The following is a 14,425-nucleotide window of genomic DNA, read 5'->3' as shown; positions in this document are numbered from 1 at the left end:
TCTGCTGCAGAGGATAAGTTCATTAGAGTTAACAGCCTCAGAAATTGCAGCCCAAATAAATGCTTCACAGAGTTCAATTTACAGACATATCTCGACATCAACTGTTCAGAGGAGACCGTGTGAATCAGGCCTTTATGGTCGAATTATTGCAAAGAAACCACTACTAAAGGACACCAATAAGAAAAAGAGACTTGCTTGGACCAATAAACACAAGCAATGGACATTAGACCGGTGGTAATTTTGTCCTTTGGTCTGGAGTCCAAATTGGAGAATTTTGGTTCCAACCGCCGTATCTTTGTGAGGCACGGTGTGGCTGAACGGATGACCTCGGCATGTGTATTTTCCACCGTAAAGCATGGAGGAGGAAGTGTTATGGCGTGGGGGTGCTTTGCTGGTGACACCGTCTGTGATTTATTTATAATTCAAGGCACACTAAACCAGAATGGCTACCACAGCAGTCTGCAGAGATAAACCATCCCATCTGGTTTGCGCATAGTGGGACTATCATTTGTTTTTCAACAGGACAATGACCCAACACACCTCCAGGCTGTGTAAGGGCTATTTTACCAAGAAGGAGAGTGATGGAGTCCTGCATCAGATAACCTGGCTTCCACAATCACCCGACCTCAACCAAATTGAGTTGGTTTGGGATGAGTCGGACCGCAGAGTGAAGAAAAAGCAGCCAACAAGTGCTCAGCATATGTGGGAACTCTTTCAAGAATGTTGGAAAAGCATTCCAAGTAAAGTTGGTTAAAAGAGTATGTCAAGAGTGTGCAAAGATTTCATAAAGGCAAAAGATGGCTATTTGAAGAATCTGAAATGTAAAATATATTTTGATTTGTTTAACACTTTTTTGGTTACTACATGATTCCATATGCGTTATTTCATAGTTTTGATGTCTTCACTACTACTCTACAATGTAGAAAATAGTAAAAATAAAGAATAACCCTTGAATGAGCAGGTGTTCTAAAACTTTTGACCCGTTGCGTATATATATATATATATATATATATATATATATATATATATATAGAGAGAGAGAGAGAGAGAGAATTTTAAGCATATTTTAACACAAGCTTAACACGTAACAAACACTGTACTTTTTTGATAACACCTTCAACATTGGCCAGACCCTGGTGTTACCTTATATTCCAGCAAGAATACTTCATTTTTCTCAACTTGCCATTGGCTCAACTTACCCATAGGCAAACATTTTGAATAGATTAGCCCACACAGGTACAAGGATGCACATTCATGCTAAATGTAAGACCTCATATTGAAGGGTGTAGAGACTCCAACTGATGTGTAGAACAATCTTAAAGTTCTTTACTTTGGTTTAGATACAAGCATCATGACTAACAAAATACATTGATTTGACTTGGTGAAAATCAATGTTTTGGACCTAGACTCCCTAAATATTTGGACAAATTAGATATTGTGTGTATGGTTTCCTAGAAACAAGGGGTGACTCAACTTAACATTACACTCAATTTACCCCACTCTTCCCTACTTTGATATGTTTTATGATCATAAATTAAAATCAGATTTTGTACATTGGACATAATAATATTATATTTTAAATATTTCCAAATACCTTGTTGGTCTTTATCCATATCCTTAGGAAGTACCTCTCCAGCTCTTAGATGGGCCTTAGATCCCACTTTTCTAACCGTCTGTTTTTGGATCCGCACATTTATTTTGGTGGTGTATGTCTTGGCCCCTGCTGAACTGTCCTCATCGTCAATGTCTTCTCCATTTCCAACCTCTTGATCTTTAACATCAAGGTCATCTGTATCATGATTGCCCTTATCAGCTTCATATTCTTCTTGATCATAGTCACTAACAACTTGATCTTTAATTTCAAGGTCACTGTGATCATTTTTATTCCCATCATCAATGTCTTCCTCTGCCTCCTCCTCCTCTCCATCTTCATGATGTTCATCACCAACTTCAATACTGGCCCTAGATCCCACTTTTCTGACCATCTGTTTTTGCATCAGCACATGTCTTTCGGTGGCGTATGTCTTGGTCCCCTCTGATCTGCCCTCATCGTCAATGTCTTCTCCATGTTCAACCTCTTGATCTTTGACATCAAGGTAATCTGTGTCATGATTGTCCTCATCAGCTTCAGCTTCTTCATGATTATCATCAACAACAACTTGATCTTTAGTGTCAAGGTCGCTGTGATGATCATGTTTATTCTCATCATCAATGTCTTCCTCTGCCTCCCCCTCTTCCTCCTCTCCATTGTCTTCATAATGTTCATCTCCAACTTCAATATTGGCCCTAGATCCCACTTTTCTAAGCATCGTTTTTTGGATCCGCACATTTATTTTGGAGGCGTATGTCTTGGTCCCCTTTGAACTGTTTTCATTGTAAATGCCTTCATCTTCAACACCATGATCTTTGACGTCAACCTCATGGGTATCACCCTCCTCCTCCTCATCTAACTCTAAGTGATGATCCTTCTCTTTCACCTCCTCCTTGCTAACATCCATGATTTCTTCATCGTCCATTGTTTGTTCATCGTCAAGCTCTTGAACATCACAATCTACATCAGTGATGTAATGGCAACAAATTAACATATTTTCCCTGTCCCCTATTATTAACTTTAATAGCTATTTACTTTTATATGAAGACTACCCTATCATAAATGAAAATCACATTTTGGACATCGTAGCCAATGATATGAAATATTTCCAAATACCTTGTTGGTCTTCATCCATATCCTTAGGAAGTACCTCTCCAGCTCTTAGGTGGGCCTTAGATCCCATGACTCTAAGCATCTGTTTTTGGATCCACAACTTTATTGGGGTGGTGTATTTCTTCACCCCCTCTGAACTGTCATCAGTACTGTCCTTGTCTCCTTGCTCTTCTTCAGCCTCTTTGACAGCATCATCCTTCTCCGCCACAACTGGAGTGACGCGTGCAGGGTCATCGTCCTTTGTAGTGCCTATCAATTCTGCAACTGTGTCACCAAGCCACTTTGTCTTTATTATTGACTTTACCATCTCCACATCTCATTAGCATTCGTCAGAGGTGAGTTGGTGCAGATGCAAACACGCAAACATTAAGACATTGACAGAGTTATGGAAATTAAATGGCAACACATTCCAACATTCGTCATATTCATACAAGATACACCACATGCTGCACTCGGATTGGCTGATTTCCTGTTTTATCTAGCCTGCAATTATATTCAATTGACACTTTTATCTAAATGGTTGTGTTGACTGTCTATCATTTGTTGCATAGATGAAAACTGTTCCAGACATAAAATCTCTAAGCAGTCATCCATGAAATAATCCCTATTGAAATACGATGCCAACTGTTTAACTTTTTCCTTGATGGAATGTAGACAACATCTATTTACTTTAACCAGTAGTGAACATTTGAATTGCAACATTTAGTCTGTGGTCAGTCAATCAAACAAATAATGCAGAAACAATGCAAGAGGGGTACAAGACAACATGGAAGAAGAGAATGCAACTCCTAAACCAATATATTTCCATTTCAGAGGCACCTCATGCTTTACAAACTTCAGTAAATCAAATAATTGATAGGGGAACAATATGAACACAAATAAGGATGAATGACCACTGAATAATTTTGCACGCCCAATTTTTCAGTTTTTGATTTGTTAAAAAAGTTTGAAAGATCCAATAAATGTCGTTCCACTTCATGATTGTGTCCCACTTGTTGTTGATTCTTCACAAAAAATACAGTTTTATATCTTTATGTTTGAATCCTGAAATGTGGCAAAAGGTCGCCAAGGGGGCCGAATACTTTCGCAAGGCACTGTATATAGACAGGTGTGTTTCTTTCTAAGGTTGCAAGATCGAATCCCCGAGCTGACAAGGTAAAAATATGTCGTTCTGCCCCTGAACAAATCAAATCAAATGTATTTATATAGCCCTTCTTACATCAGCTGATATCTCAAAGTGCTGTACAGAAACCCAGCCTAAAACCCCAAACAGCAAGCAATGCAGGTGTAGAAGCAAGATGGCTAGGAAAAACTCCCTAGAAAGGCCAAAACCTAGGAAGAAACCTAGAGTGGAACCAGGCTATGAGGGGTGGCCAGTCCTCTTCTGGCTGTGCCGGGTGGAGATCATACAGAACATGGCCAAGATGTTCAAATGTTCATAAATGACCAGAATGGTCAAATAATAAAAATCACAGTAGTTGTTGAGAGTGCAGCAAGTCAGCACCTCAGGAGTAAATGTCAGTTGGCTTTTCATAGCCGATCATTAAGAGTATCTCTACCACTCCTGTTGTCTCTAGAGAGTTGAAAACAGCAGGTCTGGGACAGGTAGCACATCCGGTGAACAGGTCAGGGTTCCATAGCCGCAAGTTGTAGTGACATCTAAAAAATTATCAAAAGAAAATGGATGCACCTCAGCTCAATTTGGAGTGTCATAGCAAAGGGGTGTGAATACTAATGTCAATTAGTTATTTCTGTATTTCATGTTCAATACATTTGCTACGAATCGTACTACACTGGCTCTGACATTGGACGGATGTGGCAGGGCTTGCAAACCATTACAGACTACAAAGGGAAGCACAGCAGAGAGCTGCCCAGTGACACGAACCGAGCAGACGAGCTAAACTACTTCTTTGCTTGCTTCAAGGCAAATAACACTGAAACTTGCATGAGAACACCAGCTGTTCCAGAAGACTGTGTGATCACGCTCTCCGCAGCCAATGTGAGTAAGACCTTTCAACAGCTCAACATTCACAAGGCTGCAGGGCCAGACAGATTATCAGGACGTGTACTGCGAACATGCGCTGAGCAACATTTCACTGACATTTTCAACCTCTCCCTGTCCGAGTCTGTAATACCAACATGTTTTAAGCAGACCACCATAGTGCCTGTGCCCAAGAACACTAAGGTAACCTGCCTAAATGACTACCGACCCGTAGCACTCATGTCTGTAGCCATGAAGTGCTTTAAAAGGCAGGTCATGGCTCACATCAATACCATTATCCCAGAAATCCCAGATCCACTCCAATGTGCATACCGCCCCAACAGATCCCCACATGATTCAATCTCTATGGCACTCCACACTGCCCTTTCCCACCTGGACAAAAGGAACACCTATTTGAGAATGCTATTCATTGCCTACAGCTCAGCATTCAACACCATAGTGACCTCAAAGCTCATCAATAAGCTAAGGACCCTGGGACTAAACCCCTCCCTCTGCAACTGGATCCTGGACTTCCTGGTAGGCCGCCCCCAGGTGGTAAGGGTAGGTAACAACACATCCGCTACACTAATCCTCAACACAGGGGCCCCTCAGTCCCCTCCTGTACTCCATGTTCACTCATGACTGCACGGCCAGGCACGAATCCAACACCATTCCCCCTCAGGAGACTGAAAAGATTTGGCATGGGTCAGCAGATCCTCAAAAGGTTCTACAGCTGCACCAGAGAGCATGTTGGTTTCATCACTGCCTGGTATGGCAACCGCACATTAACTCTGTACCGGTAACCCCCTGTATACAGTCTCGCCATTGTTATTTTACTGCTGCTCTTTAATTAATTGTCACTTTTATTTCTTATTCTTATCCGTATTTCTTTCAAACTGTATTGTTGTTTAGGGGCTCGTAAGTTAGAATTTCACTGTAAGGTCTACACCTGTTGTATTCGGTGCATGTAACTAATACAATACAATTTGATTTGATATGATTTTTTTAAATGACTAAAAACATGTTTTCACTTCGTCATTATGGGGTGTACTGTAGATGCAACTGTGTGGGATCTGACCATAAGGCGCTACAGAGGGTAGTGCGTATGGCCCAGCAGATCACTGGGACCAAGCTTCCTGCCATCCAGGACCTATAAACTAGGTTGTGCCAGAGGCCCAAAAAATTGTCAAAGACCCCAGTCACCCAAGTCAGACTGTTCTCTCTGCTACCGCACGGCAAGCAGTATCAGTGCAACAAGTCTAGGACCAAAAGGATTCGAATGCGAATTTACGCAGCTTTTTGTTCAAATTCACGCAACATTTCAACGTCCTGCTACTCATGCCAGGTATATAGTATATGCATATGATTAGTATATATGTATAGAAAACACTCTGAAGTCTCTAAAACTGGTTAAATCATGTCTGTGGCTATAACAGAATGTGTTTAGGAGTAAAAATCCCAAGGAAAACTGTTCACAAAAAACACCCAGAAAATATTCATCCGCCAGTCTATGTATTGTCTATGGCAAGAGAAAATAGATAGAGTCCCGTTTACAATGCCTACAGCTTTCACACGATGTCGCCAGTACTGGCATTTCATTGCTTGTTTACAGTGCCTTGCGAAAGTATTCGGCCCCCTTGAACTTTGCGACCTTTTGCCACATTTCAGGCTTCAAACATAAAGATATAAAACTGTATTTTTTTGTGAAGAATCAACAACAAGTGGGACACAATCATGAAGTGGAACGACATTTATTGGATATTTCAAACTTTTTTAACAAATCAAAAACTGAAAAATTGGGCGTGCAAAATTATTCAGCCCCCTTAAGTTAATACTTTGTAGCGCCACCTTTTGCTGCGATTACAGCTGTAAGTCGCTTGGGGTATGTCTATCAGTTTTGCACATCGAGAGACTGACATTTTTTCCCATTCCTCCTTGCAAAACAGCTCGAGCTCAGTGAGGTTGGATGGAGAGCATTTGTGAACAGCAGTTTTCCGTTCTTTCCACAGATTCTCGATTGGATTCAGGTCTGGACTTTGACTTGGCCATTCTAACACCTGGATATGTTTATTTTTGAACCATTCCATTGTAGATTTTGCTTTATGTTTTGGATCATTGTCTTGTTGGAAGACAAATCTCCGTCCCAGTCTCAGGTCTTTTGCAGACTCCATCAGGTTTTCTTCCAGAATGGTCCTGTATTTGGCTCCATCCATCTTCCCATCAATTTTAACCATCTTCCCTGTCCCTGCTGAAGAAAAGCAGGCTCAAACCATGATGCTGCCACCACCATGTTTGATAGTGGGGATGGTGTGTTCAGGGTGTTGCTTTTACGCCAAACATAACGTTTTGCATTGTTGCCAAAAAGTTCAATTTTGGTTTCATCTGAGCAGAGCACCTTCTTCCACATGTTTGGTGTGTCTCCCAGGTGGCTTTTGGCAAACTTTAAACAACACTTTTTATGGATATCTTTAAGAAATGGCTTTCTTCTTGCCACTCTTCCATAAAGGCCAGATTTGTGCAATATACGACTGATTGTTGTCCTATGGACAGAGTCTCCCTCCTCAGCTGTAGATCTCTGCAGTTCATCCAGAGTGATCATGGGCCTCTTGGCTGCATCTCTGATCAGTCTTCTCCTTGTATGAGCTGAAAGGTTAGAGGGACGGCCAGGTCTTGGTAGATTTGCAGTGGTCTGATACTCCTTCCATTTCAATATTATCGCTTGCACAGTGCTCCTTGGGATGTTTAAAGCTTGGGAAATCTTTTTGTATCCAAATCCGGCTTTAAACTTCTTCACAACAGTATCTCGGACCTGCCTGGTGTGTTCCTTGTTCTTCATGATGCTCTCTGTGCTTTTAACGGACCTCTGAGACTATCACAGTGCAGGTGCATTTATACGGAGATTTGATTACACACAGGTGGATTGTATGTATCATCATTAGTCATTTAGGTCAACATTGGATCATTCAGAGATCCTCACTGAACTTCTGGAGAGAGTTTGCTGCACTGAAAGTAAAGGGGCTGAATAATTTTGCACGCCCAATTTTTCAGTTTATGATTTGTTAAAAAAGTTTGAAATATCCAATAAATGTCGTTCCACTTCATGATTGTGTCCCACTTGTTGTTGATTCTTCACAAAAATATACAGTTTTATATCTTTATGTTTGAAGCCTGAAATGTGGCAAAAGGTCGCAAAGTTCAAGGGGGCCGAATACTTTGGCAAGGCACTGTATCCTTGGTGGGATGACGTATAGGCACTTCCTGTCATGGGGTACACCGAGGAAGTTATGAAAGTGAAAAAATGGACGATGATTTCAAGACTTGCTGCTATCGAATACAGATCACCCCGTGATCAATTTTATCGATTATTAACGTTTATTAATACCTAAAGTTGGTTTACAAAAGTAGTTTGAAGTGATTTGTAGAAGTTTATAGGCAACTTTTTTAATTTAAAAAAAATTACGTTGCGTCTTGTAAAGGTGAATTTTCCTGGATCAGACGGCCTTCATAAATGGACATTTTGGGTATTGTGACAAGAGATGAAAAGAATCTGCCCACTCCATCAAGCAATGGGGACAACAACACAGGGCATTCACGGGACCTCATGGAACCATGGACCACACCTGCAGAAACTGGACAACAGGGGGAAGCAGAGGAGATACCTATCATAGACTTCTCCCAGCTGACGCTCAACATACCTCCTACGCCACCTCCAGTGGTAGAAACAACCAGCTGGTATGATTGAGTAGAATCAGCCAACAGTAACACGGAAGCAGCAATGTGAGAGTCAGTAGTGCATGACCTTAAAGGGTAATAATAGGAAGCTTCCATTTAACACACAGGCCTAAGTTTACGTAGGTCTACAGCCCCAGTGGGAACTTCCCCTTTAAAAATATATATAAAGAGAACAGAGATCATAAGACAGTATGATCCTCGTTAACATGTGAAACAGACTTCATATGGAGGATCATCACAGGTAAATTTACTATTGCACTATACGCTTTTTGTTAGACTAGAACAATATTAGAGAATTGGATTATTTTGTCTATGTACTTATTGGATCACTATCTGAATATACTTGGTTGAATTTGGTGACCCCGAGACTGAGTCTAAGAAAAACAGAGGTCTAACCACCTCTTGAATACAGACAAAGTGGCTCAGTGAGACATCAGGTACAGATGTGATTGGCAATACAAGGAAACAGCAAAATACCAGTTACAATATATTGAGTCCATACACAGAGTTGTAAGTGTATTAAGATATTAGAATTCGGAATCTAGCGCCGTAGCTGCGAAAATACCGATTACGGGAAAGTGACCAAGGGACTGAGCATTTAAGGTAATTGAACTATTTTCGCTATTTGGTCAATATTGTTAGAAGTGTTAACGCATTTAAAGTTTTGCAATATTATCTGGCATAGCTTAAAGCATTAAGGATTGATTGAGCATTATTGTTGTATTGAGAAACTGTATAACCATTGAATTGTAATGATGTGTATAAGACAAAAAACAGAGTGACTTAATAAAAGCTTGAAACTTTGACAACTAGGCCAGATTAACGATCTGGAGAGCAAACGCCTTTGACACTCTCACTGAACAGAAAGTGACCCTGGTTATAGGTTAAAGTGATTGCACTAAAGAATATTTCATTGTGTGGACAATAATATATTTTTAAGGAAGTCAAAACATATGCCAATACTAGTTTCCGAGTGACTACTAGCTGACGAGCATAATAACTACTAGGAGTTGTTATTAGGTATTGATATATACATAGGTAAAGATACCTTGAGGGTAAGGAAATATAGGAGGAATCCATAACGCTTAATAATATTTAAATAGGAGTATATCTATCCAAGGCCTCATACTAGACCGGACAATAAGGGAGTGACAACGTGAACGAAGGAACAAACCCAACTCACGCGAAGGGCCATTACGAATAAATAGAAGGGTTGGTAGGGCCGCACGGCAAGGCCCTTGTTACACCGAAGTAACTAAAATCCTAAAGTACTCTGCCCAGCCAGAGGACGGGGTAGAGGCTTTTGCTGCAGGCATTGGGCAAAAGTCAGCACCGTGACAGTATACAATGACAGATTTAATCGAAAAAATACCTAATTGTGATGTTTATGGGACATATAGGAGTGCCAACAAAGAAGCTCGTCAAAGGTAATGAATGTTTTATATTTTATTTCTGCGTTTTGTGTAGCGCCGGCTACCGCTAATTCTTTTGTTTAGGTCTCGTTCAGGTATTTTGGGGGGGTGCATGCTATCAGATAATAGCTTCTCATGCTTTCGCCGAAAAGCATTTTACAAATCTGACATGTTGGCTAGATTCACAACGAGTGTAGCTTTAATTGAGTACCTTGCATGTGTGTTTTAATGAAAGTGTGAGTTTTATTGAGTACTACAGTTGGCGCTCTGAAATATCCGCAGATTTTGGTCCCTGTACACAGCCGGGACCACAGCCGTAAAAGGTTAATTAACAGCTTCTACTACCAAGCCATAAGACTGCTGAACAATTAATCAAATGGCCACCATTTTTTACATTGACCCCCTCCGGTACTGGTACCCCCTGTATATAGCCTCGTTATTGTTATACATTTTTCTTGTGTTACTTTTTAAAAAACTTTTGTTTATTTAGTAAATATTTTCTTAACTCTGTTTCTTGAACTGCGTTATTGGTTAAGGGCTTGTAAGTAAGCATTTCACAGTAAGGTCCTGTTGTATTCGACCCATGTGACAAATACAATTTGATTTGAGATGGGTGAGAAGAAAACACATTTTGAATTCAGGCTGTAACAAAACAAAATGGGGAGTAAGTCAAGGGGTATGCATATACATTCTGAAGGCACTATGCAAGATTAGATTATGAAATAGTGAAAAAAAATGTTCACGCCACAGAGCATTATTACAACTCAGTAACCACATTTCCATCCAAGTCATACTGTCTAAAATGTTTTTATCACGACAGTTATGATGGAAACAGGACATTTTTAGGTGTCTATAAAATGAAATATGTGAGAAATGGCGATGGAAACTATGGTGGCAAAATTGCAAATTATGTTATAATACTTGTATTGCATCAAATGGTTGTTTTATTCGACATAATAGAGTATTCTTATAGCTATTGTGTGGATGGGCCTCTGGGAGATAACACTGAGAGATTTACGATGTCTTTGGGTGATAAAACCTAAAGAGCATACCAGAGCATGAGCTAATGTTTCTGTTCCATATGGTACCAGATATAGATGGTTCCAGTTTGAAGTTGGCGGGCCAGTCACTGGTCTATACAATGAAAACTTTCATACAAATCTTAACCTTGTGACCCATTCTATATATCTGTTGTTCGTCATGTAGGTTGAAAGGGGTGTATTTTTACTATAAAAGATCTCAGTAGCATTTGTGTCGCCGCTCTCAACGAATCATCAGAGACGGTGGTGATTCGTTGTGACAAGCCATTTCTATTAAAAAGCTCTCACTATTAAAGATTTCGTTTAAGTATAACTCTGACTTGTGTGATAACTTTGTCTCTCCTCATTTGATAGTAAAGAAATGAACCAACACAAAACGCCTTTATGCACAAATATTGATATTATTGATATAATATTGATATTGATATAATAACCATAACGGGTAACGGTGTGTTGTCCTCCTCCCATTACGACTCGGGAAACCATACAGTTTCTTAGGCTACACATGAAACTAGTTATGATGAACTTCACAGGGTGGTGAATGTGCACTGTGATGTTGATGCGCCCTTCCAATAAATATTGAGGGTCTTATTCTGATGATCGATGCTTGACACTGCTGTTTGACAAATACTAATATTCTCGCTCTTATCCATAGTAATCTCACCTACTGTTGGCTAGAGTGCATGTGTCAAGACAAGAGTAGGAACATTTGCTATTCAACGCAAACATGTTTTGTGAAGAAACTATCGGTATAGTTGAAACTGCAATGGAAACATGTTGAACTTTAGATTTTTAATTTTAATTTTGTGTGCACTACATCACGCGCTGATTTTATTCTTATGCGGATTCTCGTGTAATTGACATGAAAATCTGTCACCAATTAGGTGGAAAGCAAGCTAGTGTCAGAATGTTACAAATACAAATCCATTTTGCAAGGCAATAATGATTAGTACAGGCAGCCACACCTTTGCACACTGAATGAGATTGGCTGATTTTAACACGGGAGACCGAGATTTTCAAATTGTCTCAACTATTGCCATGGATGATACAAAACAAAAATATTCTGTAGATCATTTTGTAATGAGGAAAATCTTGTAACTGATCACATTCAAAAATATTATGTGACAACCTCAGTCGCCCCTTAAAACATACTATAATACAACTAGATTTACACAACCGAACAAACAAAACAAAAACATTTCAAGTCATCAAACAACATCACACCAAGTGAAAGCAGAATTCCACAGCCGGATCAAATGAGTTGACAATTGATGAAACTCTACATTTGTTACTGTATTAACATCATCCTTTGGTAGTGGTGACAATTGGTGTGCGAACGATTGTTACGTACCTTTTTCCAGGGGTGGCAAAAACTGTCCTAGGATTGAAAGTAGGAAAAACATTGATTTGATTGAAAATCTATTGATGAAATGAAAGGGAAGAGATTTCATCAAACAACCTAATAGTAAATCTACAGTATCGTGAGCGTTTGCTTAAAAATCAACCTCAACAAATTCTAAGAGAGTTTGGTAATTATTAATTAACTAACTGAGAAATGAACAAAAACCAACCTTTCTTCCTTATCACATGCATCACAGATGCTGGTATAGTACTAGGTTCATCTACACCCAAAAGAAAACAGACATGTGGGAGTCAATATCTTGAAACATACGTGTTATTCCTAATTTCATATGTGAAAATCATGCGCTTATGTAAAGAGATTTGCATACATTTGAGTTACTTGAGCAGATAACAAGTAAAGGCCCAGTGTAGGGAAATACACTGAGTGTACAAAACATTAGGAACACCTTTTGTCATCAGAACAGCCTAAATTCGCCAGTGCATGTACAAGGTGTCGAAAGCATTCCACAGAGATGCTGGCCCATGTTGACACCAATGCTTCCCACAGTTGTGCCAAGTTGGCTGGATGTCCTTTGGGTGGTGGACCATTCTTGACACACACAGGAAACTGTTGAGTGTGAAAACCCAGCAGCGTTGCAGTTCTTGACACACTCAAACCAGTGCTGCTGGCACATACTACCATATCCCGTTCAAAGGCACTTCAATCTTTTGTCTTGCCCATTCAGCCTCTGAATGGCACACATACAAAATCCATGTCTTAAGGATTAAAAACCCTTCTTGAAATTGTTTCCTCCCCTTCATCAACACTGATTGAAGTGGACTTAACAGGTGACATCAGTAAGGAATCATAGCTTCATATGAATTCACCTGATCAGTCTATGTCCTGGAAAGAGTTCCTAATGTTTTGTACACTCTGTGTATAGCCAGAACAGTATCATGAATGAGATGGTACGTTATTGATGTCAGGTCCAAAATGATTAGCACCCTTGATAAATAATACAAATACTGAGCAATCTTTATCAATGGTGCCAATAATGTTGGACCTGACTGTATGTCACATGTCACATTATCTATGTCCTATTATTGTTCCTATGTCATAGAATGCATATGATGGTCACACATAACCAGGTATACCTTTATCATCCATAAGCATGTTGGACAGATAATCCATGAACATGTTTTTCCCATCTGCAATCTCAAGCACTGCATCTGTGACCACTTTCATAGGGTCAAAGTTCATCACAGGAATGACCCCTAAAGATGCAAAAAGACCATTAGCTGGTGGTGTTCCATTAGGATATGAAAATAATTGGATTGAAAGAACTTGATCTTTGAAAGAGATGTTTTTTTCTTCTTCGTCCTAATATTAAGTTCAGTGGTGGTCTTGTGTTCCCAGACACACCATGAACCAAGAATGGCTAGAGGCTAGGCTTGTTCAATGGTAACTTCCAAGACATGACATACAGTAACACAGCTTCATAGCAATTGAATAAGCGAATTCATACATTATTATTACTGTTCTCTGAAAATACCCACTAATACAGGGGTGTCAAACTCATTCCATGGAGGGCCGAGTGTCTGCAGGGTTTTGGTTTTTCCTTTCAATTAAGACCTAGACAACCAGGTGAGGGGAGTTCCTCACTAATGAGTGACCTGAATTAATCTATGAAGTACAAGGGTGGAGCGAAAACCCGTAGACATTTCCGTGGAATGAGTTTGACATGTGCTCTAATACAAGGTACTTGCTAAGCTTGTTGCTATTTATAAGTACCTTGATCGCCTATTAGCAAGTTGGAGACATAGTCCACAAGTATGTTCTTCTGCTCAATGACAATCCCAAACATTCTTCTGAGAACCAGTATGGGATCGATGTTCACTTCTTGAGGGATACCTGTTCATAGGAGAGGTGAACTGAAAATTCTGATAATCCATGCATTGATTTGAACTATTTTGCAGTAAATAGTTCTACAGAAGTGCATACCTGGCAGCAGGTCCCAAATGTAGGTTCCAGTAGAACTTGTACAGTCAGTGATAACATGCACTATGTCTACTGCATTGATGTTCACTGCATGGAGAAGGGCTGAGCATAGAAGAAAATATGGAGAGCTCATCACATGTATTAAGGACATTTACTTTTTATCCATACCAACAAAGAAATAAAATAATTATATTAAAAAATTAAAAATAATGTTAT

At 39.7% G+C, this 14,425-nt stretch overlaps 1 protein-coding gene across 45 annotated transcripts in view; it reads right to left on the bottom strand.

The window, feature by feature from the left end:
* The window catches only part of si:ch211-266g18.10 (nucleolar protein dao-5), a 157,221-nt gene that overhangs the window by 130,242 nt on the left and 12,554 nt on the right, over positions 1-14,425 (bottom strand). For 8 of the 45 annotated variants that reach the window (XM_065012916.1, XM_065012935.1, XM_065012933.1 and 5 more), the window contains exon 1: positions 1,595-2,593. In XM_065012916.1, the coding sequence (XP_064868988.1) occupies positions 1,595-2,585 (991 nt within the window). In that variant the 5' untranslated portion in view covers positions 2,586-2,593. Of the gene's footprint in view, positions 1-1,594; positions 2,598-12,220; positions 12,248-12,440; positions 12,492-13,365; positions 13,486-14,002; positions 14,123-14,212; positions 14,312-14,425 lie in introns of those variants that run through there. The other 37 variants (XM_065012896.1, XM_065012894.1, XM_065012921.1 and 34 more) reach the window with 14 other exon arrangements.

This window comes from Oncorhynchus nerka, linkage group LG28 (genome assembly GCF_034236695.1).
Source record: "Oncorhynchus nerka isolate Pitt River linkage group LG28, Oner_Uvic_2.0, whole genome shotgun sequence".
NCBI lineage: Eukaryota > Metazoa > Chordata > Actinopteri > Salmoniformes > Salmonidae > Oncorhynchus > Oncorhynchus nerka.
Note: the sequence above shows the minus strand (reverse complement) of the source record. Positions and strands in the feature narration are given on the sequence as shown.